We start from the raw sequence: 24,982 nt of genomic DNA on the forward strand, positions 1-24,982 counted from the left end.
ACGTAAACATTTCTAGCATGTGATCTTAATCTAGTAACAGTAGATAAAGGCGTAGATAAGCCGTAAATAGTATTGTACGATATCTGGGATTGGCCATGTTCTATGTTGCGTACTCTACAAGGTAACAAGCAGTAGTTTACAGGACAGGCGATGTCGACAAATTCCCTTGCAATGACCTCGGTGGATGAGAGCTTCTAGCGACAAAGAATAAAACCGGTATGTTGGTTAGGGTTTTTCTTTTGCCCACAAAACATACCGGTTTTTCTTTTGCCCTACTACTCTATACTAGTTATACAGTACTATTTGCAGTGAAATTCTGATGCAAATAAAGAAGGTAAATAAAGAAAATTTTCTTGACTGCGTCAGATCATTACGTTGAGTACCACTCTGTAGCCTTAGCATAGTGACATCACTTTTGCTACTGTTTTGCACTACGTGTACTACAGTACAGTCGCACTCGTGACGATTCTTTGCAGTGCTTATTGTCTATACGGTACTGTACTGTACTCCACTTGTTCACAATCCAATAGAGGTGAATTCTATACAATGAAAACTACTGTAGCAAAAGTAATGTCACCATAGTCCGTTCAACGTCTAGGGTGCTGCTAGTCCTGTCCGGTCCAGGGCTGCCTACGCACAGATTGTACTGTACACCTTCAAGCTGACGCAATATTATTCTTTGTCTACGTGACGTTTTGGTCGGAAACGGGGGAAGCTATTTCCAGGAGCCAACAGCCATTTTTTCACGACCAACTAAGGGGCAAATCCTTTCCTCCAACGTTAATTAGGAGGAGGTCTTGCACAGATTAAAACTTGATATTAATTATTAACAAAGTGTGGATAAATAATACTGTAGAGACAGCTCAGTGTGGAAGGAGTTGCTAGCGTCTCTACTAATGCTAACCTTGCTTGAAAATGAGTTACAACAACGAACCCAAACGACGACCAGATTTTACAGTCAATCAACAGCAGCCATTCAATGCTGAACCACCTTGTGATGCCTTAATTCGGAATTATGTCACACCTAACGACTATTTCTACGTACGAAATCATGCCCCAGTACCTTCTCTACCAGGAGAATCTTACCGGTAAGAATTCATGGGATATTGTACAAGTTAGGAGACTATCTTTCACCCGATCTGCAGCGCCAGGCACAAATCGATGGCTTCGATGCAGGCGAGCTCTATTCAGCCTCTACTGCCGATCACTATCGACGAGTAGAAAGCTATCCAAATCTGTTAAGGTTATAATTTGTCCATCATTTATGTTCGAGAAAAGGAAGGATTGACTAAAACATCATAAATGATGCAAGCCTTGAATTGACACTACTTTATATGTGTTTTCATCTTTCTGGATGGACATAAACACAGCGACGTATCTGACTTATTCTATGCCTGACAGACAGCAACTTTTGCATACCTTAAAACGGATAAAATGAGGACAGTAGTCTAAATTTTATAGACAATCAGTTTATAACTGTAATTCCTACATAATTGACTTAAGGGAAAACGAATGATTTATTGGAAAATCAGAAATGAAGCAACTCTTTAATGGACGCTGCTTTATGTGTACTATCGTGTACATCTGTCTTTCATCGTTCTTAGTTAACGTAGAGAAACTCAACGATCTTCTACTGTAGCCTAACCCTAACTCATCAAGGCAGCAACTTTGGCTTACCCTACTGATTTAAAAGTGATAAAAGGATGATCGTGATCCCTATTTTAGTTTGTATATCGCTTATTCTCAGTGGCTCTGCTACAAAAATTACAATACTGTAGTTTAAGTATAAGTTCTACGCTTTCATTCTGGACATGCCAAACATAAGAAAGTGATCATGTTGATGCATAAATAGCAATAGTAAATATAGGAATCGCCATCATCAATAATCTATTGCATAATTAATACCCGGTGCGAGGATACCATTTAGTAAAGACATGTTAATTTCCGGGACCAAGTATTCAATAGCTGCTCAGAAACTACATTAACCAGTTATATGCGTACAGTAGTTGATGTAATCATTAACCTTGCAAATATTAATAAGTTGATTGCATTATAGTTAGCGTATTGTGAGATTATGATACTTCCAATGTACTGAAATTTAAAATCATACATATTCGTAAATTAAATATAAATTGAAGACCAATCAATCTATAAACAATATAGTCGATTCAACTAGAATACAGTCTCACAAACTCTGTTATTAATAAATAATTTGCTGCTATACACGGATTCTACATCACCAGTAGTCCCATCGAAAATAGTACATTGAATTAAAGTCTAATAAATATCCTTTAAATTTATATTCTTACAGGTTAATGATTGGTGGCGACGTTCCACAGCCTATTAGTCTTTCATTATCAGAATTAAAATCTCAATTCCCAAAAGTTCAGGTCATGGCAACTTTAATGGTAAGTTAATCTACGTTGATAAAGTTCCTAGTATGTCACTTGCACCTTGAAAGCAATTGTTGAAATCTTCAGAATTCCGCTTAATGGTTGATAGCCGTAGACGTGTATAATTATTAATTATTCATAGTAAAGCAATCTATCAAACGGGACGCCTAACAGGGTATTGTCTATATTGCAACATAGTGCGCTGGCAATAGAAGAGATGAACTCAATAAAATCAAAACTGTTAAGGTAAAAAATCACGGAATTAATAAACTGTAGCCAAAGCAATCATTGACCTTTTATACGGCTACTTACGTAATTGTAGAATATATACATACATGCTAGCACGGACAGAAGCTGATATTTAATTTAAAACGTCCGGTATACCTACAGTACTTAATGAACTTCTTACCTATAGGGTGTAACATGGGGACCGGCTGCAATTAGCAATGGCATTTGGGGCGGTGTACCCCTACGTTTGGTCTTACATGCGGCTGGAATTATCGAGGTTAGATACTACTGTTGCTATTGGCTTTACCAGTATTAGCCTACTAAGAACATTCTTGATGAATGGACATGTTAATTAATTAATTCATTGCTATGCGTAGTCCAATTTTAGGCAATATCACGTCTGCTTTGAGGGATTTGATATTTGCAAAGACAATACTGGATATGGATCTTCGATACCGATACCAAAGGCCATGTAAATAAATTAAAATAACCCCGTTGTTTCATACTTTAACCGTATTACCAACCTTTAAACTTATATGGTTGCATTTCAACCTGCTTAGGGATCCGCAAGGAGATGTGTTGCTCGCTTACGAGGTTCATCATGTTACAATTTTCTTTCGTCTTACACTTTTTGTCGGTGAAACTAACCTTTGTTTATTGTCCAAATGACTTACCTGTGACAGATGAATGGAGAAGAATTACCAAGAGATCATGGCTATCCTCTACGGGTAGTAGTTCCAGGATATATCGGCGCAAGGTTAGCATCTTTTATGCTCGCATGTCTAATAGCTTACTGTAAGTAGCGTTTTCATTGAATGTCACTTAGAGTTGGCTATTAATTTCTTTATTTCCCAGGAGTGTCAAATGGTTAAAATCTATTGTCGTGCAAAAGGAAGAATCTACAAATTATTTTCAACGCCGAGATTACAAACTATTTCTTCCACAAGTATGCTGCGTATACATATTAATAACCATTATGTTTGAAGAAAAACTTTGTTAATATAGCGTCGCAAACTTAAATAATCATTTTAGGTAAACTGGGATAACGTTGATCAATGGTGGGATAAGAGTCCTCCAATTCAGGAGTTGTCTGTTCAGGCTGCTATTCTAGAACCAAAGAATGGAGCAGCTATAGATACCGGTAGCCCATACGCTATTAAGGGCTATGCATTATCTAATGGGCACAGGTTAGCCAGAAATTATTCAAACGCCTGCTATAGTTTCAAATACCCACAATATTGTACAATATTTATGATCATGTACCTCGATCATAACGTAGTACATTTTCTTAATAGTGTTTTTGAACTTTTGAAGACTGTAAATGATTGCATGTATAATTTTAAATGATAAGTTGAACTTTCCACGTTCAATATCTGATAGGATTGCCAGAGTGGACGTCTCTTTAGACAACGGCGTTACGTGGGAGCCTGCCACAACGATAAATGGTGAAATAAAGGATAATACTAATAGATATTGGAGTTGGTTTCTTTGGACATACACCGTTAGATCTATGCCTTCCCCATGCCGTATCGTCTGTCGAGCGTGTAAGTTCACTCATATCAAGATACTGTAGTTCTAAAATACGTTCACTTTAATAAGACAATAATTTACAATCAATCTAATCGATTAATTTTAGGGGACTATGCATCAAATAGCATGCCTGGAGATGCACCTTCAATATGGAATTTGCGTGGAGTCATGAATAATAGTTGGCATCGAATCGACGTTGTGAGTAAAAGCAAAATTTAGTGAAGCAAAGTGTCATCGATGCTGATTATTACTACTCTTGATTGCGATTTAGTAAGTGAAGTATAGCATCTACGTCTTGTGTTGACAAGATTTACTTGATAAACAACGCTTTTCTTATGACAAAAATGACTTACTATTGGCGCGAAAAATCATACAATTTTTTGTAGTAATTAATAGCTATATTGTCATCTATTTGACGTACGCTTGATGAGCTTCTTGGAGTAGAAGGAAATATCGTATTTGCCAATTCATCTTGTAAAATGGATGCTTGCAAGAACATTTAAATTGTGATATTACTCTTAAAATTTAATGCTGTTTCTTTTATTGATGTAATAAATAAAATTATATCAAACTGCAATAAATTTGTGTAATTTCTCGAAAGATGAATATTTGAACAGGAATAGAAGCCAAGAGTAAATAAAAATTCATTAAGTTATGATGTACTAAACTATAGGGGAATGACACTGCATCATCTTATGATACAAAATTTGGTTTAAGATAAAAAAGTATTTACAAAAGACTTATAGTAGAATTTCAATCTAGATTTTACGTTGTGGCTACTACATAAGGGAAAGGGATATCACGGCAGACGGTAGCAATTATAAGTATAAATACGAGTATACAGTACCATAGGAAAAAATTTTTAAATTGTATCTCGTATTCAAGTTACCAAATTATCACAAATATGCAGCCATATATGTACCTACTCTATGTTGAATAATTTCTTCTCACTTGCATACAAATATTGTATGTGCATAAGGCAACTAACACATCGTGTTATTTTCAAAATTATTCAGTCACTATACAACTATAAACCATACTTTTTTCGTAGTTTGACTAAATCATCTTCATTGAAAGTTATGCTTTGGATATCTTGATTGGAAAGGCTATCCTTTAATTTAACTAATAGCTCTGTAGACTAAAATTAGAAAAGTAATACATTAGCTTTGAAAGAAAATTTGAAATTGACTCGAAATCTTAATAAATAGTGATAGCCTATCACTACTTTAGAAAATTGATATTAATTATGATGTTATAACCAGCTATTTTTAATGTTTTTATAGGATCCATTATTATAATATTGCAACACTTTACATCTATACTATCCGTCAACTTACACATGCTTTTTCTTGCTTTCCAAAGAACATGATTGTTAAACTGAATCGGTCAGATTTAGTTATACAATATAGCATATGATAAATTACTTGAGCATCAGCTGGTTGATAGCACTAACATTATGTAAAGATGAAATTTCTGTTAGAGCCTTCAAATTCATACCTTACGAGCATGTTAACACTTTCTGCTACTACCGAATGTTTGCCATTGCAGTGAAATATAATGTTTAAATTATTATGCAATAAAGTTTACTACAACTAGGTATCACGTATTAATATAAATCATACGTTATATCATTAAAATAAAGCATCGTATATCCTACTGACCTCATGGAGGACTTGTAATAACCCTTCTAAGTTACTAACATGTAAAAGATTTTTATCAGTATCCGTTACATAAACTGTACGATTACAATTTATATACGAAGCTTTTTTTCATATTAGAGAACGGCTAACAGTAGCAAATTGTTATTCATTCGAAATTTATCTACCTGACTTCCGTTTTATATAGTTGATATAATCTTTCTCCTCCTAGCCTACAAAGAAATCTAAATGAAATTGAACGTAGTATAATTATTTAAATAAAAATTTTGATAAAGGCATACAATATTAAAATACTATAAAGTTATGTAATTGCACAATACTACAGTCTCAGTTGATAAAAATGATAACCAACTTATATCTCTCATGGTTTGACTGGAGTTGTTTCCACCGCCTTTCAAATTCAACCGCCGTTTTAACGTTCCAATCTTGTTCATTACTGCTTGGGATACTTGCAGCTATTTCTGCTGCGTCCTGATCATTTTTACTAGCTGCAGCATTCCAAGTCTGAGTTATTCTTTCGTTAGTTATTAATCCTTCTTTGCGATCTAAAGGCCGAAGATGAGATGCAGCCACAATTCCTCTACAATGACAAGGTATATAAAATGTTTTGTAACCATATTCAAGCTGATTCATTCTTGCAATTCAAAGAAAGTCAAAGTTACACATTTAAAGCCAAAGCTAACTAGATCGATATATCCATTTAATCTCATATTTACGTGCTTAAATTATTACATAACGACAGAAGGAAGTCAATTTTAGACATAGTAAGACCCGAAACGAATATGGATAACTTACCCTAAATACGGTAGCCTGGGCTAAAATTATTACATTCTTACTAATAGAAGGAAAAATAGATCGATGCATCTCAACGCCCAAAACGAAATGAATTAATCTATCCATTTAATTTCCTGTATTAACACTTTCAACAAGATTATAAACTAAGACGTAAAATATTTATTTGCCCTTTACTTCTGTCTACTTCAATAATATAGGAAACTCTAATGGTCAAAGATAAGATTATTCCGGTCTTCTTTAATCAGTCCTATGGTACTCGTGTATCTCACTTTCATTTTTTATACCCGTGTGAAATAATTTGATTTCTATCATTATTTAATATTCACAACTTTAAATTATTTCAATTTCCTTTACTAATAATCTAGTAAATTATAGCAGTTATTATAAATGAAATTAATGGTCTTTAACAAGCTGTATACTTTTAGAACTGATTCGATTTCCTTTACATTGAATAATTAAATCCTGATGATATTTGATTAATATCGAGATACCACTTTGAGCTCTGATAGCTACCTATATAAGTACTTAACTAATTGCACCAAATAATAAGAAAATTTCTTACTTAAATTCTTCATAGGTTCCAACACGTTGTCCAACAGCTCTAATTTTAGCATCATTCTCTCGCCAATATTTCTTATCAGCCTCGAGTGCATTGGATAATTCTTTTTCTAATTTTGCAAAATCGATCTCATCTCGATCACTGTGAGCCATATTAAGGCTATCACTATTGCGCTTCTATTATATTCTATTCGCAGAATCGTCAAGGAAGCGATAAAGATGTTTCTATTTTCAAATCTAAATACGAATATATACGGTGTAGAGGTAATCATTGTTGCTATGACAGCAACGTTTGTATCTTTCTGGGATACGCCTGTTTGACTAGCCTACTTGTATCCTACTGAAACTAGACTATTTATTATAGAATTTTGGTTACAATACTATGCTAATGATGTTATTGTAAGATAGAAGTATGCTATTACCGCAATCCTGCAAATCGGCTTTACTATCTCGCAAAGTTCAAATCAATATCACTCTCATACTTATATGATAGTGATCTTAAATGCCTAACAAAGCTGTAATCAACTTAAATGTAAATGCTAACATGCCCACTCTTTATCTTGACTTTGGATAAATCAATCCTAGACAATAATGACAATAGATATGATAATTCTTCTGCTTGCTTCCACGAATTAGACTGCAAGAATATTTTTCCTATATAATACTATATCTCTATTTCTACTATACTACCAATTATATTATTCATGTTCAAATTTTACTGAGTCAATTATCTGTTTTGCGATATATATGATAATCCAATCACCCAGTTTGATTTAAAAAAGAAATTATAAAACTTAATTCTGCAAAGCATCATTCTTAATCACAGCTAACTTTGAAATTATATCAAATAACGGCATTCTCATTCCTGCTTTATAATTTTTTATATTTAAAAATACGTAAAAATTATAGGAATAAAATATCAAAAGTAGGTCAAGGCGATATGATAAAATTCCAGTATTAGTATTACATCGCGCATTTAATACTGTAATGATTGTTATGATATTTGCAAGTAGAGTATGAAATTTATTTTGGATAGAAATTGAAAAGCTCCATTGTATTAAATAATATATGAAACAGTCCTGTAGCGAATGCTTAAATTTACTTGTATAGCAAAGTAAAAGACGCCTGCACGACTGTAACATCTTATACTCGTAGAGTACAACACACGCTCGAATACTGTTAATATTATTCAGTAATCCATATAAATGGTATTTTCCAGTTTTACTTTTAATATTTGGGCGTAAATATTCGTAAAAAACTACCGATTTAAAAATACACAAAGCAGGGCAAGATAATAGGCTAAGATCTGTAACGGTTATCAACATACTCTAAATTTTGTTAATCCCTTAAAAGATCAGTTTATGCAAGCTCTCGCGTATTATAAGCCTGTAAGAACTCACTTTATGCCTTTTGAAGTTACATTAGTGAGGGAAAGCATGGTGTAGGATTCAGGTAATTTTGAAGCTTTTATTATGGCCTAACACTAGAGCTGATTTAAATTAAATCAGATAAGTGATAAAAGTTTAGCAGAGTCATTGCTACAAGATATCTTTATTGTGGTACATGAAGATGTGGACAAAAAGTTGATTTAAAGTAAGCAAAAATCATCAGTATTATCAAGCTATGCCGTATTCCATTAAAACATCAATAGTACCGTAACTTAAGCACGCACAATTCGACATTCAAAAAAATAAATCAAGTGTAAGGCTTACCTTTATAGTTAATTGTAAACTACGAATATACGGCAACTATTGAGTAAATTTTGAAGAATTAGCCTAATATTTGCTATGAGCAACATATTAATTGAAATTAAGGAGTAATCCAAACATTATTATTATCACGAAATATTGTAAAATGGAAAATATGAAATTGCTTTATCCCTGATCTTTGTATGCATTGGTTTCTTAGTAGGTAGAAGTTTCAGTTTCTTCAGCGATCGGATCAAGTTCAGGTCTTACTGATAATTTAGATTGCTTTAATAACATGGGAATGGACGACTTTCTATCTTTCATTTCATTATCTTTTAACTTTATTGTATTTCCTAATTTAATCATCCTATTAACCTTTCGTATACTGCACCACAGGACAATTCCAATCGTAAATAGGATAAAAACGGCAACAGACAATGAGGCGAAAGTGGCAATCTCGTCTGTAGTATAGCTATTGCGCGCGATTACCTTCTCGCATCGTTTTCCGGTAAAACCTTGTTGACAAAAACAGGCTACTTTTTCTTTATAAATAGAACAAGCTGCACCATTATAACATGTGCATGAAATATCTGCTACTGATGAGAATGTAGGCAACATCAGGTAAAAGAATTTACGCTTGAAATATTCCTTGAAAGCAAAGGAAAAAATTGACGAGCCAGTACAAAAGAATAGAGCTTAATTCCTTGTATGATCTGCAGTAAATCGTTACTAATCGTATAGATGTTATTCGCTAGTTTTACTGATCATAGAAATTATTCCAGTAACTATCGTGACCAACCAGGATCAAAAGGAATTTTTCTTGTATTTGATGCCTCAGCTAATAATTTCTGAAGAATTTCGTACTACCTAAATATGAAAAAATGATAATAAGCTGTCGAGTCATCCATGTCTTTTATATACTCGTGTCCTCAATGTTGATTATCCGATGGAAAGACTGCATATTCCATTTTTGTCTATATTTGAAATTGAAATTATCATGTGATAGAAATGAGATTTTAACGTTTTCCCATTTATGACGATTTCATTACTTATTACTGTATATCGTGCATACACCAGTGCTGATGACTTAAGTTATTGGTTTTTATAGATTCTTTAATACGAATTAGCAAACGACGCACTTTTGCAATTTGAATGTCATCGAGTTATCGTCGTGGTGATTGTAATAATTAGCAATTAAAGCCTATGATAAAGCAACATGATTTAATACCGTATCATAAATGGTTCATGATTTTGCGTATGGGATTTTATGCATCATAAATGCCGATGAAGGTATGTAAAATTGCTTCTCAAATAAAATGTAGATTAACGAATTGCTGTGGTGATACAAATCAGATTCGTAAATTATACAGTTTTATAGCTCTAAGATCATTCAATTGCTATCGCAATCGCAAATGAAACGCAGAATACTAAATGATACTTAAAAGTTTTATTCTGATTCCCAGTCAATTAGTGCCATTAAATGTTATAGCTTTGCTAATATAATACAGTAGTATAAAATCTAATAGCATTTATAATAGAAATGGAAGGCGTAGTATTCAATCTTTCGTTCTGATTCAATGAGGATTAATAAATCCTGCATTTTGTATATCAAATACTGTCCAATAACAACATTCATTATAGGAATGAGAAGTATTCGAATTTTATTCTGAATTAACGTAAATAAGTTAATACTACCGTACTATTTGTAAATCAGGAATTTTTGGGTAATTGTCGAAATTAAGCTATTTGTCGAATACGGTATAACTCAGTGAAAAGAAATTTGATTTTATAATTTATAAACAAAGTGTATCCTTCGTCTATTGGAAAGTTATCAATAAGTACGTTACTATAATAAATGCTGTGGATATTTGCTCGTAAAGACAGATGGTGGGCACTTGATATCGTGTCTATAGCGCTGGTAGTTTTTGAAAACTGATGTCGATTATGTTATTGCATTCTTTCATTTTATCTCTATCGTTATTCGACAAACATAAGCTAAAGATTCTGTAATAATTTCAATATGAAAATAAAAATATCTTCATCAAGTACGGTGATCTCATATTGACTGTATTACCTTCAATTGTATATCCAATTACTGTACTGTATACTCATATGTCCCTTATAGAAACAAGTCATTCGAGCTTAGAGCTAAAATTGATTCTGAATAGTACTGAAAAAGAGCTTTCCTAGAATTTCTTGTAGTTGCAATCTATTTTTATCTAATTCGGATCTACCAATGTTGGCAGTGGAACTATTGATAACAGTCAGGGGTACATCCAATATTATTGTACGTCCTTGGTTTAGTATAAGAATTAAAATTACTTTGAGATAATCTTTAAAATAAAGACCTGACAACAACTCATGTAATTGATTCATTTCTATACTGACGATTTTAGCTATCCATTGCAATGAGTAGGTTATTGTAACTCTATACGGACAAGGTCAAGTACTGTTGAATGTCCACAATTTATTTCTGTAGTCAAAATGAAACTTTTTAATGTTTCTCGTGCAGAAATCACGGAAATGATATTTACATATTTATATGTACAAATAGTATTTTGTGGGGTATTAAATTACATATAGCTACTTATGTTAATAATGTAGTAACCTGATCACATCGTTTCGTTCGGCCTATAGTACTCTCTATACTCTAACTATAGCCTCTATTTTGTGGTGTATTAAATTATAATATATACCTACTTATGTTCATAATGTAGTGATCACATCGTTTCGTTTGGCCTACAGTATGACATTATGATGACATGCTGTACTATGCGTAATACTAGGGATTGCAAGGGTGGAAACGACAGTAGTTTCTATTAGGTGCTTGAGGTACAGAATTTCTTAATGCTTGTAGAATCTACGTATAATTCCATGACTTCTATTTGCTGTAATCCACGTTCTACCATAGTAGTCCATGACTCATAACTATTTTGTGGTGTATTAAACTCATAATGTAGTGATCACATCGTTTCGTTTGGCCTACAGTATGACATTATGATGACATGCTGTACTATGAGTAATACTAGGGATTGCAAGGGTGGAAACGACAGTAGCTTCTATTAGGTGCTTGGGGCACAGAATTTCTCAATGCTTGTAGAATCTACGTATAATTCCATGACTTCTATTTGCTGTAATCCACGTTCTACCATAGTAGTCCATGACTCATAACTATTTTGTGGTGTATTAAACTCATAATGTAGTGATCACATCGTTTCGTTTGGCCTACAGCATGACCTTATGATGACATGCTGTACTATGCAGAACAGTAGAGATTGCAAGGGCAAAAATGACAGTAGCTTCTATTAGGTGCTTGATGTACGGAATTTCTCGATGCTTGTAGAATCTACGGACAAGTCCATGCCTTATTTACTGCAGTCCATGTTCTACCATAGTAGTGTATGACTCATATCACTAAGTTAACACGATGACATCATTTCGTCTTTTTTAGACAATCTGCCAGCGAATATACAGTACAGACGGATAGCCAGACCATCCATCGCATAGCCAGACCATCCATCGCATAGAGTAAACTCTATGACCAATGGAAAGGTTTCCGACTAGTACAGTACAGTACAATGTACTGTACGGTACAAGCAGGACAGTGAAGTACAGTACTGTAATTATGTACAGTACAGCACTACTGTACAGTGTACAGTACCTTAATCAATCTTCCCGGTGTTGAGTGTATGGTAGCTGTAACGTAGACTCATACACGTTGGCACTTAGTATTTAGCATCATCATCGTTGTTTCATCATTTTTGAGCGATTTGCAAGGCTTATTGCAGTCCTAGTTGGCTTTTAAAACCTATACAAATTGTTTTCTCTTGGCTAGCGAGTTGAAGTCTTCTGCTACCACGATTGTTGTTGAGCAGCAGTTTATCTCCTGTATCCATTGGCTAATAGTGGATATTGCCTACAGTACGCTACTGGAACGCCGACATTTCGTCATCACCACTCAGCAGAACGACGCGCCGAGAACGTTGCAGTCTAATCTAGACTAATAGTCAATTTGCTATAAGGTAATTGCCGCATACCTAGACTAAAGCAACAGTAGTCCCCAATGAGAGGATTAATGGAACAATTTTGGTAATGACGTTCTACTTTGTTGAATGATGATAATATAGATAGAAATTCGAAATCGACGAAAATAACTACCCACGATCAAGCATACAAAGCCGCATACGTGGACTCTTGGATTATGGAAAACCAAATGTCTTCTATGCACTGCATTGCTTCCTTTGAACAAAAACAGCATGAGCTTGAAGTCCATACTTCAACGAAATGGCTAGATTTGCTTGAAATGGTAAGATAACTGTGCTACTAAAGTACCGATTTGAATTTAGACTTTGGCATTTTTCTTCCATTAATTTCTTACTTTGTTGTTTACTTGCTATTCATCTTCATGATGAATGTTTTCAATTGAAACACCTCTGATGATAAAAATTGATTCCATTTTATATGCGTCTCTTTTCTACTACGCTAGTTGCTTTATTCCTACAATGTTCGCTGTACTTCAATCAAGTATCATGACGAAGAAGGAGACGAGGTACGAAAGAAACTTGCTACCTTTTTGTTTACAAATCGTCCATTTTGATTTATTTGTTGTACTCGGCGCTTACAGTAAGTACATGGTCGAAAAAGATACAAACGCCGTATGTTGAATGTTGGAAGTGTACTACTCTCGATAGATTTTATGCAGTACGCTATACACTACAGTACTGTCTATTTGTATGGATTGATTGAGTCAAAAGATCGCTAAAAAGAGGAATTTTTTCTTAATTTACTATACATCTGTAAACCCTACATTACATCATCAATACGTACATCCACGTACAAGTGAGTAAGGGATTGTCAATCCCAATCGGGATCGAAGATCCAAGTCTTTGCTCCATCCGTGCTAGTCATTTCCTGCTTGACATTACACGCATGGATAAAATGACTACAATGAGTACGTCATAATATGGACAAAATAACCCTTGTCTTTTTCCATTTCCAATCATAAAATGAACTAGTCCACATTCATAAAGGCTAATTTTAGAGTGGATCGAATGCATTGACCAAGTCCTCTCTGTCCTTGTATGTTGATGCCCCGTCATCATTCTATCTATACCAGATCGTGAAAAGTTATTGTAATAACCAATAGAATGATTCTTATCCACTCGACTTGAATTTATCAGCCCATCTATAGTGAGCACAGTACATAAATTTAGATTACTTGAGTAGTTATCGATTAATAATTATTAATTAGCCCCAAAGTCCTGCCGAAATTTTTTGCCGATGGCTTCAACGGCTGAAAGGGCTTTCCATTCAACAAACAAAAACAAGCCGTTCGGACGGACTACACCTGGACATATGTCTACTGGAGTTGCCTACCAACGACAGTATGGATTGTCTCCATTTTCCTCACCAATGGAGAAGATTCATTCGATGTCGTATAGTACAGTATAAGCGATAGACTGGTGAACGCGATAGTATACTATCTATTTATTTTCTTCTCCATACCAGCCAATCAAGCAAAACACTGAAGTGAAACTGCCAGCAAAAAATTGGAAAGAAAGAAATTCAAAATGGATCTCGACATTCTTGACTAATAGCGAGATACTACTAGCTGCTTGTCTACAAAGTTCTCATCCATATTAGCACAACGAAGATTGTGCTAGATAATTATACATTTGATCCTCATACAGTAATGAAGGCGAAGTATTGCATAAAGTAGAAAATAATGCATCGAGTAACAAGACTCCATCCAATGGATGATCTCAAGATGATCGTTTTGTCAACGGAAAGTTACTCTCTTCTATCACGTTGGCAAGAATGAGCCTGTAGCCTGTATAATATACCGATACTGCTTTCTTGCTAGATTGGCCACAGATAACTTTTTTACCTGTTGAAATCTTAACGACAGTAGCCCTGATACGCAATGGCTACGAAAAGTAAATTAATGAATTATTGATTCTACTCTGCACGTGCACAATCTACCGTAGACTTGCAATATGAAACAACGGTAAAGGATGCAAGCATTTGAAGAGCATTGAGGCATGAAAAGGGTAGGGTGTCTTTATGATGTCAAATTCCTGTATAAAACTTGACTGTAATCTCTTGAAAATTCATCAGAAGCAAGGATCATCCAGCTATAAATTGACTTGAGTCAACCATCTTAGTAGAACCCTACTTCGTTCTTGACAAAGGATGATCATCTTGTACTTGTATAAAAAACGCATGAATGGCGTCTAAAAGGGTTCATAAATAATGTAGAAGAGTCAAGCGCTCTCTTATACAGCGGTAAACCTTACCCGTAAATGTAATTAAGGCAACCAGTGAAATCAATACTACCTAACTCAGATTAATAACCAAGATTAGAGTAGACTATTGCGAAACCTACGTGTAGAGCAGCCGATGCAGGACTTGCAATGTATCCAACAGTGATTTAAATTGGCATTACTATATTGCACACTCGGTTGCAAATTGGAAATAGGATTCATTTTATCATGAGTGAAGCAGTTGCTATGAGCAATTGACCTTGTGCAACTTCAATGAACTTCCCGTTTGAAATTGTAGACCTTTAAACATGATAATTGAAAGCCTCATTTTAATTAATCGTCTGGTGTAAATGTACATTATAGTTCAATTAAGATATGATGAAATTGATTGGTCAAAGGACTAGGTGGGTTAGAGTCAACTTTGATCATGTAATTATTGACTTCAATTGATAGACTAGATGGTGATGACAACATAATGTAGAATTCCCCTTAGCATACGCATGATAGACAGTACTCATTACCGTAGAGCGATCACTGTTCACAGAAAGTAAACCTTAAAATCCTTCAACATCTTATACAATCCAAATAATACTACTGTCACCATACTGCTGACAGTATTGATAATTGTCGGATCGATGCATTCATGCATAGGGATAAAAGCAGCCAATCCTTAAATCGTTTATCTCATCTGTATAACAAACCTATCGTCTACAACGATCGTTACAGTAAACGGATTTTCGCCATATTCCCATGGAGACGATCAATCTTCAGCAAAGTAATTGGATAAAAATTCAATACCCTTGGTGCGAGTATTGTTACTGCAAGTGACTGTATCCAAGGATGATAAAAGAATCATTTCCTTTGCCTTAGTCCTTTACCTTTACTGTTCTCTAGCTACCAGTACTGTAGTGTACTTTGATTTTATTTTTTTTTTCTCCATCAATGACGTATGCCTTCTTGAAATATCATATTAATGAATAGATAAGAACATCGATTGAAATAGAACACACCCAATTCATTAAAAAAGAGAAATGAAAAACAGCATAGGAGACTTTGCTATTTAATTAATAATAAGCAAAAGTTTTTATTTTCTTCTTTATGACATTTATTCAATAATAATAATATCAAGTGTCCAATAGTATTATTATCAACAAGTATAAAAGTTCATCCTTTTATTTCATCAATCTTCATGATGATTGGTTGTAATATTGATTGATCCTTATAAAATTATTTTCTGTCTTTTATTATCCAGGTGTCGGTCAGCAGCCAAGGTAGAATCGAAGTCAATAAATGCATCCTTGTTGTTTGCTACTCTACAGTTTTTACTTACTTTCAAGACATGGTAGTCTAATACTGTGTTTACCTGGTATTATTACTATTTAATAATAATCATCAGTACTTTTCCCTATGAAAAATTGTTTTGCCTATTTGTTGTAGTTACTGCATTTTGGAAAAAAAACCATCAGTCGTTAGATCATAGCTGTAATCACTGCTTGATAGATTAATACCGTAAAACTTGATGAGATCAATAGCCTAGCTATTTTATTAAATTACATAAGATACAGTATAGCAGATATTTCTAATAGTTTTAGTTTTTTTATCTCTGATTTTTACGCCAGCAGAAATTCATCACCTAGATCGTATAGACTCTGTGCAAGCATATTAATTACGCGTATTTTGCGTATTTAGTTGACTAATACTGTAAACTTTCACTTGCTTACATTCCCTTTCCTTTTTTATTGTACCTGGATCAAGACGAATGGGAAGAAGTACTAAAGGTAACTTAGATTCTGCAATAGAAAAAAAAGTGCAATGATGTTCAACATTTTCAGCAACATGACATTTTGCTAACAATACTACTAGTTCAAGTTTACGATTATCATTATTAAAATTGCTTATGTAGTCTTGGAATGAATTTCTGATACCGTTATTGTATTTTAGTTGATTAGTGCATCTAAACCGGAGGCTTTCAAATTTTGCATTATCGGTGAAATTGTCAATGAACCTTTCCCTACTGGTGTAGCACCACCAGTAGAAGAAAACTCCAATCAGGTCTGTTGCATAGAAATACAAGAAAAACAATGCAAAAGAACTTCTTATAAATCAAATCTCGTAACCGTCATGTTAAATCCTATAAAGGGCTCTTGATAAGAGAATTTTTGCTCCAAAATTAAACACCGCTACTGTACTATATACTATCTACATACTGCAAAAAGAGCCTCACAACGCGCTTGTTTGGCTATTGCTAATGATGATCCTATTTTTTTATTTTAATTTATTACTGATATCGGTGTAATCCATATAAATTTTATTTGATAGACCGATCTAATAACTGAACCGATCGCAGCCGGTGGTAATGGTAATTGCGGTCGAATGCAGCGAATAAAACGATTTTTAAACAACATGAAAGAAGTTGCAAAAGAGCTCAAAACATCATCTCAGGAACTGCGTGAGACGGTGAATACAAAGGAGCCTCCAGAATGGTTTAAAAATTCATCTGATCATGTATGTTGATACCTAATTTACAGCATAGAAAATTGTAAACTAAAGTATTTCTATTATGAAGACCTTATATTTTTCAATCGCAAAATTATTGCTTTTATGCAGTAACTCAACGATAATTACAAAGAATATTTTGTATATCTACATCAATTAAGCAGTAATTATTACATTCTATCTCTCGAGTAATGAATAAATGAAATCTTAATTTGTTTTATATAATTATTATAGATGTGCCAAATGATCATCAGTGGAGTCTTATCGGGCTTAGATAATGCTGTTGTAGCATCAGTACCCGGTAATAGTACTCTGCAATCACAATTGGGTAATAATTGTGACAATGCACGACGTAAGTTATTTTCATTATAGTTTGTAAGGAAAAAAAATAATCCAGTTTTATTTTCTACTGTCTTTCATCACATGGGTATAAGATAAAGTAATTTTTTTTCCTTTAATGAACTAACAGCTCAAATAATAATTTTTTTTAGCTGTTTATGTCCATGATAAAGTTTTCTGTGACGTCTGCAATCAAACCATCGTTGGAATTCGATATAAATGCGGGTACAATGTCATTAAAAATATACAATAATTTGTATTGACCTATATTAATATATAACCCAAACGATTGCTAAAAGACTGACGGTATACGACTGTGCATGCGTATTATTCTGTTAGTGTCATACCGAACCAATCAACTATGATATTAGTAGCAATTCAACATTATTCTTACGTATGAAATAATTTTATTTGCTTGGTATTAGAAATTGTGCTGACTACGATTTATGTGAACAATGCGAGAGTATCCCAAATATCCATGATAGCACCCATGTGTTTTTGAAATTACGAAAGCCCGTTGTAGCAGCTGGACGCGACCCAGTTACTGGTTTGGTCTCGCCATTACTGCATAAATGTGTTTACAAGCCGACACTAGCGTCAGAGCAACACGAAACAGAGTAAGATAATAACTGTTCTGCTAATGACTTGATTGTAACTGTATTGCACCTATTTCTATTCCAACTACTTTTCTCATGTGCTATGTTATTTAAATTATGATGATTAGTTTCTTCGTATCAAAGCCCCAACCAGAGCCATATGTTATAGACGCTATCTTGGCTGAAAGAAATTGTGAAATTTACCGCGAGAAATCGAGTAAGGAATTAAAGAAGATAATGAAGGCTGAGAAACGAAAACTAAAGTAAGGATTAGCATCTTTTAAAATTTTTTTGTACTTTACATACAATTTAGTACCCAAGCTTTATTCTTAATATGTTAATTAATTAAAGCAGAGGTTTTAACTGTATGCTAAAACTTTTTGCAATACAATTACTTTTGCTATAGGCAAAGTTTAAGTGCAAGCTTATGTAGTGAAGAAAGCTCTCCAGATATTTATTACCCAATCAATCCAAACCAAAAAGTATGCAATATATACTATTCTTTGTTAAAGTTACCTATTCTTAACTGTTCATTGCTTATCGTCGATAATTAAATAAATCTTACAACTGTATAATAATTTATGCAAATAAAACAATTTCTAGTTTACCAAGACTTGGTGCATACGCAATACTGGTAAATCAACTTGGAACAATATCAAGGTAAAGCAATGTGCAATTTTCCAAAATGTAACAAATCATGTCGTAGCATTTTTGATTTTATTTTCTTATCTTGTTAACAATTTATCTTTTTGTAGTTGATTTATATGAAAGGAAAATGTAAATCACAGAGACTTAAACCAGAGGCGGATGGCAAGGTCTTCCTTCCCGCTGTAAAACCTGGTGAAAAACATTTTGTAACCGTGTCATTCATAGCTCCACACTTACCGGGAGAATACTTTAGTATTTTACGACTAAAATCAAATGGCATCAAATTTGGACCTCATTTCATATGCAAAGTTAATGTTGTCAATCAATACAGTCATGAAGGTATACAGATAAAAACTCACTTTCTAATTTCTAATATCTTTTGTGTAACTTATTGCTATCATGATGAAATTTTTAAAATATTTTGAATTTTATTTCATTATTCTCATAATAGATACTTTAACTGAACCGATTGCTGCTATACCTACCACAGAGTTAAACTGTGATGATATTGCATCCTCGCAACAGAGTTCGATTGCTACGTCATCAGATATTGTTATTGTGAAACGTTCTGATTACGATCCGATAGCTGTCGCATGTGAAACGTTATGTGAGGATAACTTATTGAACGCTGATAATATCGATGATCGTAATCTACACGTAGAAGATAGTGAAGCAAAAGAAAGCAGACGTACATCAGATGGTAGCATTGAAACATTATCAGTATCTGTCCGTAAGTAAAATATATTCTTATGTTTCAAAACCAAATATATCCCTAATTAGTATAATGATTTGTAATAGATCAAGATTGCACTCTTCCAGTACAAGATGCATGCAATTATAATGAAAAGACTCAGACTACAGATCGAAAGCCTGCTAATGAGGGTTGTGATGACTTCCTTATTGTGGATTTACCCGACTGCTTTGACATGACAAAACCACTTCCTCCGGAAAAAATTGCTGCAATCACTGAAGCTTTTGAGAAATCTAGGAATGAAAGTTACTTTGGTGTTGATAGTATTGAAAGCAGTTTACAAAGGACGTCAATAAGTGAAGATCTGGATACAGTAAAATCAGCAGAAGATTTTAAAGATATTAATGCAGATGATGTATCTATTGCGTCAACATCTTCAAGCGATAGTCAATCTTACAGTAGCGTAGATGAAGTAGTTAATGTAGCTGTCGTCGATCAACCTGTGAGATTATCACCTGATCGAGATGAAGAAGAGATTATGGAACCTAATATACAGCAACACGATGATTTTTCTAATTCCCAAGAAGTTAATAATGTTCCCGAGCTAGGATATAACTCTACTGATAGAACTCCTACTTCAAGCAATGAAACTGATAACGATAGCATCAGTAATCGAATGATGAATTTCTTAGAAGCGGTCTCTGCGGGCGCCACTTCACTCCAAAATGCAATTTCGCGTGCTGTTGATGGTGATACTTCAGAATCGCAACCAAGTTCAGAGAAAGATTATGAGGTATGTATGTATTATTTCCCTTTATGGATAAAGTATAACTAATATGCATGACTTTGCATAATTCAATTGTACCGTATGATAACTTTATTACGTTAACAAAACAGAAACAAGAGTCGAATCCGAATCTTATGGAAGAGCTAGTCCGGATGGGTTTCTGCGATAGGAAAGTAAATCAAGAATTGTTGGACAAATACCCTGATAACGTTAATGCAGTTATAACAGACTTATTACAAACACTTAATGATGGCTGGGCTGAGAGAAGACATTAACTTACTGCGCTGTATTGTAGTTTTTACAAGTCGTGTAATTGTAATAAACGATTGTAATAACTGATAAAGACATTATCAGGACTCACGGTAATAGTATCGTAGAACGGATTAAGACTGTTTACTACCATGTAGTGCTGATGTTTTACGTCAAGTATCTATTATCATTAAAGTTACCTTAAGCCTTAACAAATGTGGCGTCTAATTGTGTTGTTATTTCAGTCGAATAATAATTGCTAGAATAACTATCTATTGAGACAATACTTCCTATCACTTATTGATTGCTATGTTATGGTATTGTTAATGGCGATCGTTTTATCAGCTTGAGAGTGATAAATTTATTGCTTACTATTGGAAATAATTTATAGGCGATATATATTGCTTTGTAAAGTACTGTTATTTGCCTTTATAACTACGCATTTAAGGCTAATTGTTTTCAAACGCTTAATGATTTTACACTTCTTTCAGATATAGCTATTGTATCTATCTACAAACATTGTAGAGATGGTAAATCAGGTTAAGTGTTGTTTCTTTATTGATCTCTACAACTCATATATTAGAGGCATACTACAGTTTACACCTCTATCTTGTATAACTCATGCGTATATATATATATATATATCAGGTTTACATATTTATACAATTCAGTAAAAGGTACATATACTCGTGTATCACTATTGCAACTTACGGTTATCTTTTATGTGCTATTTGGGAGAAACAACACGTTTAGAAAATAAAATAACTAAAGAATAAAAAATTAATTACTAGATGTGTAGATTCCACTTTGTTGGAGATTGTCCAAAAATGCATTATTTTGACTGTAATAATATTATAAGGTCATTTTAGCAATTGAAGGAAAGATTGCGTTATGATGTACGTACTAGCCAAGACATGGATTCAATGTAGAATTAAGTTTCTTACCGCAGCACCGTATTAAACCTGTGTGTATAAAGAGCACTGATAATATTGTGATTAGCGTTATGTGCGAGTGCGTAGTAGTCTTATGATACTATTTAATAAATAACTATTACCTATTGGATTATTGGCCCACAACTAATTAATCTTAAGTTGAAAATTCATAAAAATTGTGCGACTAAGTAAAACGTCATACTTGCAATTCTTGATAAAGGATTTGGAGGAGAAATTTCATTACTTTTGATCACTCATGAAAACTAATACACCTTATATTCCTAAGCAATATTCAATACGATACGTACTGTATATAACTAAATTTAAATACTAGAAACACAAGACTCAAGGCGTGATAGCGTCGGAGAATAAGTTTATTTATTAAAAAATGGAGTACTGTATGTTCAACATACTGTATCTAGTTCAGTGAAAATAAGAAAGCGTTTGAATATCTCAGTATCTTAACAGTAAAATCTGCAAAAGTAAACTTTTCAATCCTGCGTTTTGTATGGCAATTTATAGCTTATATTTTCGTTATAGCAGAATATACCATCATGATAATTTGCATCTACTCTATATTATACACGAATAATAACATAAATAGTTTTCATGATTTTTTCATATCTTTAATAGTAACATCACAAACTAAAGCCAAGTGGTCAGATGGAGCGTTGGGTGATGGCAAGGCCTTATCTCTTTTGATTTCATCTTCAGTTGGGAATGGGACAACTTGCTTAACATCTACGTATTCTTTTTCACCAAATATATAATCAAGAGTTCCTACAAAATCCTGAACATAATTTGTGAACTGAGGTATACCACATAAACTATAGAAATCAAAGGCGTTATCAAGTACTAAATCGATTGGCTTCCATCGATCTGCGGTTGTTGGGAAGAAATGCTTTTGATGCTTTTGATGAGTAGTAAGTAACTGATAAACATTAGAATTAGGAATACTATTGAAATCGCCACATAATAGAATGGGAAGAACATCTGAAATAACTAATGGAGATATGTTCACATTAGACTTTTCAAGAAAGCTATGATTCTACTAGGCTTAAATACAACAATAGAATGACTTTTACTAAATTCATACAAGTATAGAAAATTACGTAAAGATTAGTTGATTCAATTATAACATAGTGATGAATTACGTACCTGTAAATTTATTGCGAATTAAATTCAGCTGGTGTAATACAACAGATGCTTGGACTAAGCGTACTTCCGGTAGCATAGGATTGGCATACAGATGTGTATTGCCAATACAAAATAATTTATTAGGTGCTTCTCGCCATCGAAAAACACATGCCATAGCTACATTGGGTAAATTAACGCATTTTCTCTTTAATTGTGGATGCTTCTTGATTTGTTTAGCTAGGTGACCTAGGCTTTCATCCTATATAATTTGTAAGTAAGGTATTATACATATATGTTAGTGTTGCAAAAATGCAATACAGTATAAGTTATAATTTTCGATACGATGATATTTATCATAAATCGATAATCTCGTAAATTATAAGAATGTGAAGTACTACTAACTTTAACTAACATGCATATCATAAAGTATAGGTACTGATATTCCTAATAATAACGCAATCGCATACGGCACAATTTTCTGTACGATAGCCTTAATTATTATAAACCAAATGATATATTGTAACTTGTAAGAGTTTGCAGAGCCAATTATCGAAATTAACGTATCTCGTGAAGGAAAGGATATAAATATGTTATGCAATGATAGTGAGTGATATTCTATTCCATTGCATCAATAAATGATTCTATCAGGATACATTGCAATTTCTTAGCACAGAATCATTCGTCATCAGTAGATCATGCTGTAGCTTGCAAGAATTTACGCATTTGGTCAATGTAAAGGAATTCTGTGTATCACCGTTAATTATCAATTAAATTAAATCATGTTATAACTTGCATGTGTCTGCATTGCCAATTAAGCTTTACGGATATATCTTATAAAGTTAAGGTGTGTATAATCCATACGGTAATGTAGTAACATGTGTTGCGATTATACTATACGATATCACTCATTTTATAGCAACAAAGTTAAGTCATAACTAGCAAGAGGATGAAAGAATTTACCTTAAGTAATAAATCTCGTAAGGCAAAGGTATGCAATGATAATAATTGAAATTTTGATCTATTATACAATAACGCAAGGCCTTCTTTAACCTCTGCCTTTTTAAAGATATGATTCCCAGAGTAACCATGAGTACGCATTGCAGGCAGTATGACATTTTGTAATAATTCTTTGTCGCATTCTTGAAGGCAAATTATATCGGCATTATACCCTACTAATTCATCTATTATTAAGGGCAATCGATAGGAATATCGAAGATATCTTGGATTGCAATAGCGAAATACATCATTACTATATCCACTCGATAGGATGTTATAAGAGACGATCCTAAGATCACCAACAACATCTAATTTTGATTGAGTAAATTGATATCGTTGGCGAGATAAGCATCGAATAGGGCCATAACTAACAGGTATATTGGATTGAATAGTAACAGCATCACCATAATTGTCCTCGTGCCGAGGTGTACAACGTAATTTTAATCGTTGGCCGAAATCACTAGGTTGTATTTTATAATGGATATTATCACCGACTTTCTCCCATGATTGTTTACCATTTTTTTGCCTACTAGAAAACCATTCATAATGAGATTGTTGGACACTGCTAAATTCCATCTTTACATTGGGAGCAATTGTAAAGCCAACAAATACGTCGGTATCAGGAAATTGCAATGAAACAATACGAGGTGGATTAACTTGAACTATAAATTGTTTATTATCTAATTGTAAGATATGGCCAGTTTCCCATGCTTCAACATTAGGTAATCGACGTATAATATGAGCTGATGTTTTACCGTGCAATAATACTGGCAAAGTGGTAGAAGCTACATGTGCAGCTAAGCCTTTTTTCATCCTAAAATAGTAGCCAGCAATGGTATCTAAGCCATGCTTTAATTCCGCTTCCTTGTCCACGGAGACATTAAATAAAGTTCGACTGCCATCACGCAATGTAATCAACATCATGGAGAGCTGATGCTCTCTTGCAACCACAGCACGTAGTCTAGGCGGCTGAGCACGATTTGCCAGCCATCTTCTTG

The 24,982-nt window shown here is 33.7% G+C and overlaps 4 protein-coding genes across 4 annotated transcripts; 2 read left to right on the forward strand and 2 right to left on the reverse strand.

Moving 5' to 3' along the window:
* Positions 1-915: 915 nt before the first annotated feature.
* On the forward strand, positions 916-4,370 carry TRIADDRAFT_22538 (uncharacterized protein; the record flags this gene model as incomplete). Its single annotated transcript, XM_002110268.1, has 11 exons — positions 916-1,088; positions 2,312-2,408; positions 2,592-2,639; positions 2,809-2,898; positions 2,999-3,093; positions 3,182-3,215; positions 3,305-3,378; positions 3,477-3,567; positions 3,654-3,808; positions 4,002-4,165; positions 4,258-4,370. The coding sequence occupies 11 exons, from the start codon at positions 916-918 to the stop codon at positions 4,368-4,370; spliced, it is 1,134 nt and encodes a 377-aa protein (XP_002110304.1).
* An 808-nt stretch (positions 4,371-5,178) lies between these two features.
* Positions 5,179-7,315, reverse strand: TRIADDRAFT_54163 (uncharacterized protein; the record flags this gene model as incomplete). The annotated part of the gene is made up of 6 exons (XM_002110802.1): positions 5,179-5,289; positions 5,489-5,599; positions 5,813-5,846; positions 5,977-6,033; positions 6,198-6,389; positions 7,167-7,315. The coding sequence occupies 6 exons, from the start codon at positions 7,313-7,315 to the stop codon at positions 5,179-5,181; spliced, it is 654 nt and encodes a 217-aa protein (XP_002110838.1).
* A 2,773-nt stretch (positions 7,316-10,088) lies between these two features.
* Positions 10,089-20,945, forward strand: TRIADDRAFT_54164 (uncharacterized protein; the record flags this gene model as incomplete). Its single annotated transcript, XM_002110269.1, has 16 exons — positions 10,089-10,140; positions 12,978-13,156; positions 13,337-13,399; positions 16,366-16,455; positions 17,055-17,165; positions 17,433-17,618; positions 17,844-17,961; positions 18,101-18,173; positions 18,374-18,565; positions 18,673-18,807; positions 18,951-19,026; positions 19,148-19,204; positions 19,300-19,531; positions 19,644-19,922; positions 19,991-20,676; positions 20,781-20,945. The coding sequence occupies 16 exons, from the start codon at positions 10,089-10,091 to the stop codon at positions 20,943-20,945; spliced, it is 2,694 nt and encodes an 897-aa protein (XP_002110305.1).
* Positions 20,946-22,485: 1,540 nt separating this feature from the next.
* TRIADDRAFT_12445 (uncharacterized protein) lies at positions 22,486-24,704 on the reverse strand (the record flags this gene model as incomplete). The annotated part of the gene is made up of 3 exons (XM_002110803.1): positions 22,486-22,844; positions 23,010-23,247; positions 23,949-24,704. Coding segments are annotated over 3 exons (1,353 nt in total), but the record flags the coding sequence as incomplete, so codon positions are not given.
* Between the last annotated feature and the right edge of the window lie 278 nt (positions 24,705-24,982).

The sequence above is a fragment of the Trichoplax adhaerens genome, genomic scaffold (genome assembly GCF_000150275.1).
Source record: "Trichoplax adhaerens TRIADscaffold_3 genomic scaffold, whole genome shotgun sequence".
In the NCBI taxonomy this organism is placed as follows: domain Eukaryota; kingdom Metazoa; phylum Placozoa; class Uniplacotomia; order Trichoplacea; family Trichoplacidae; genus Trichoplax; species Trichoplax adhaerens.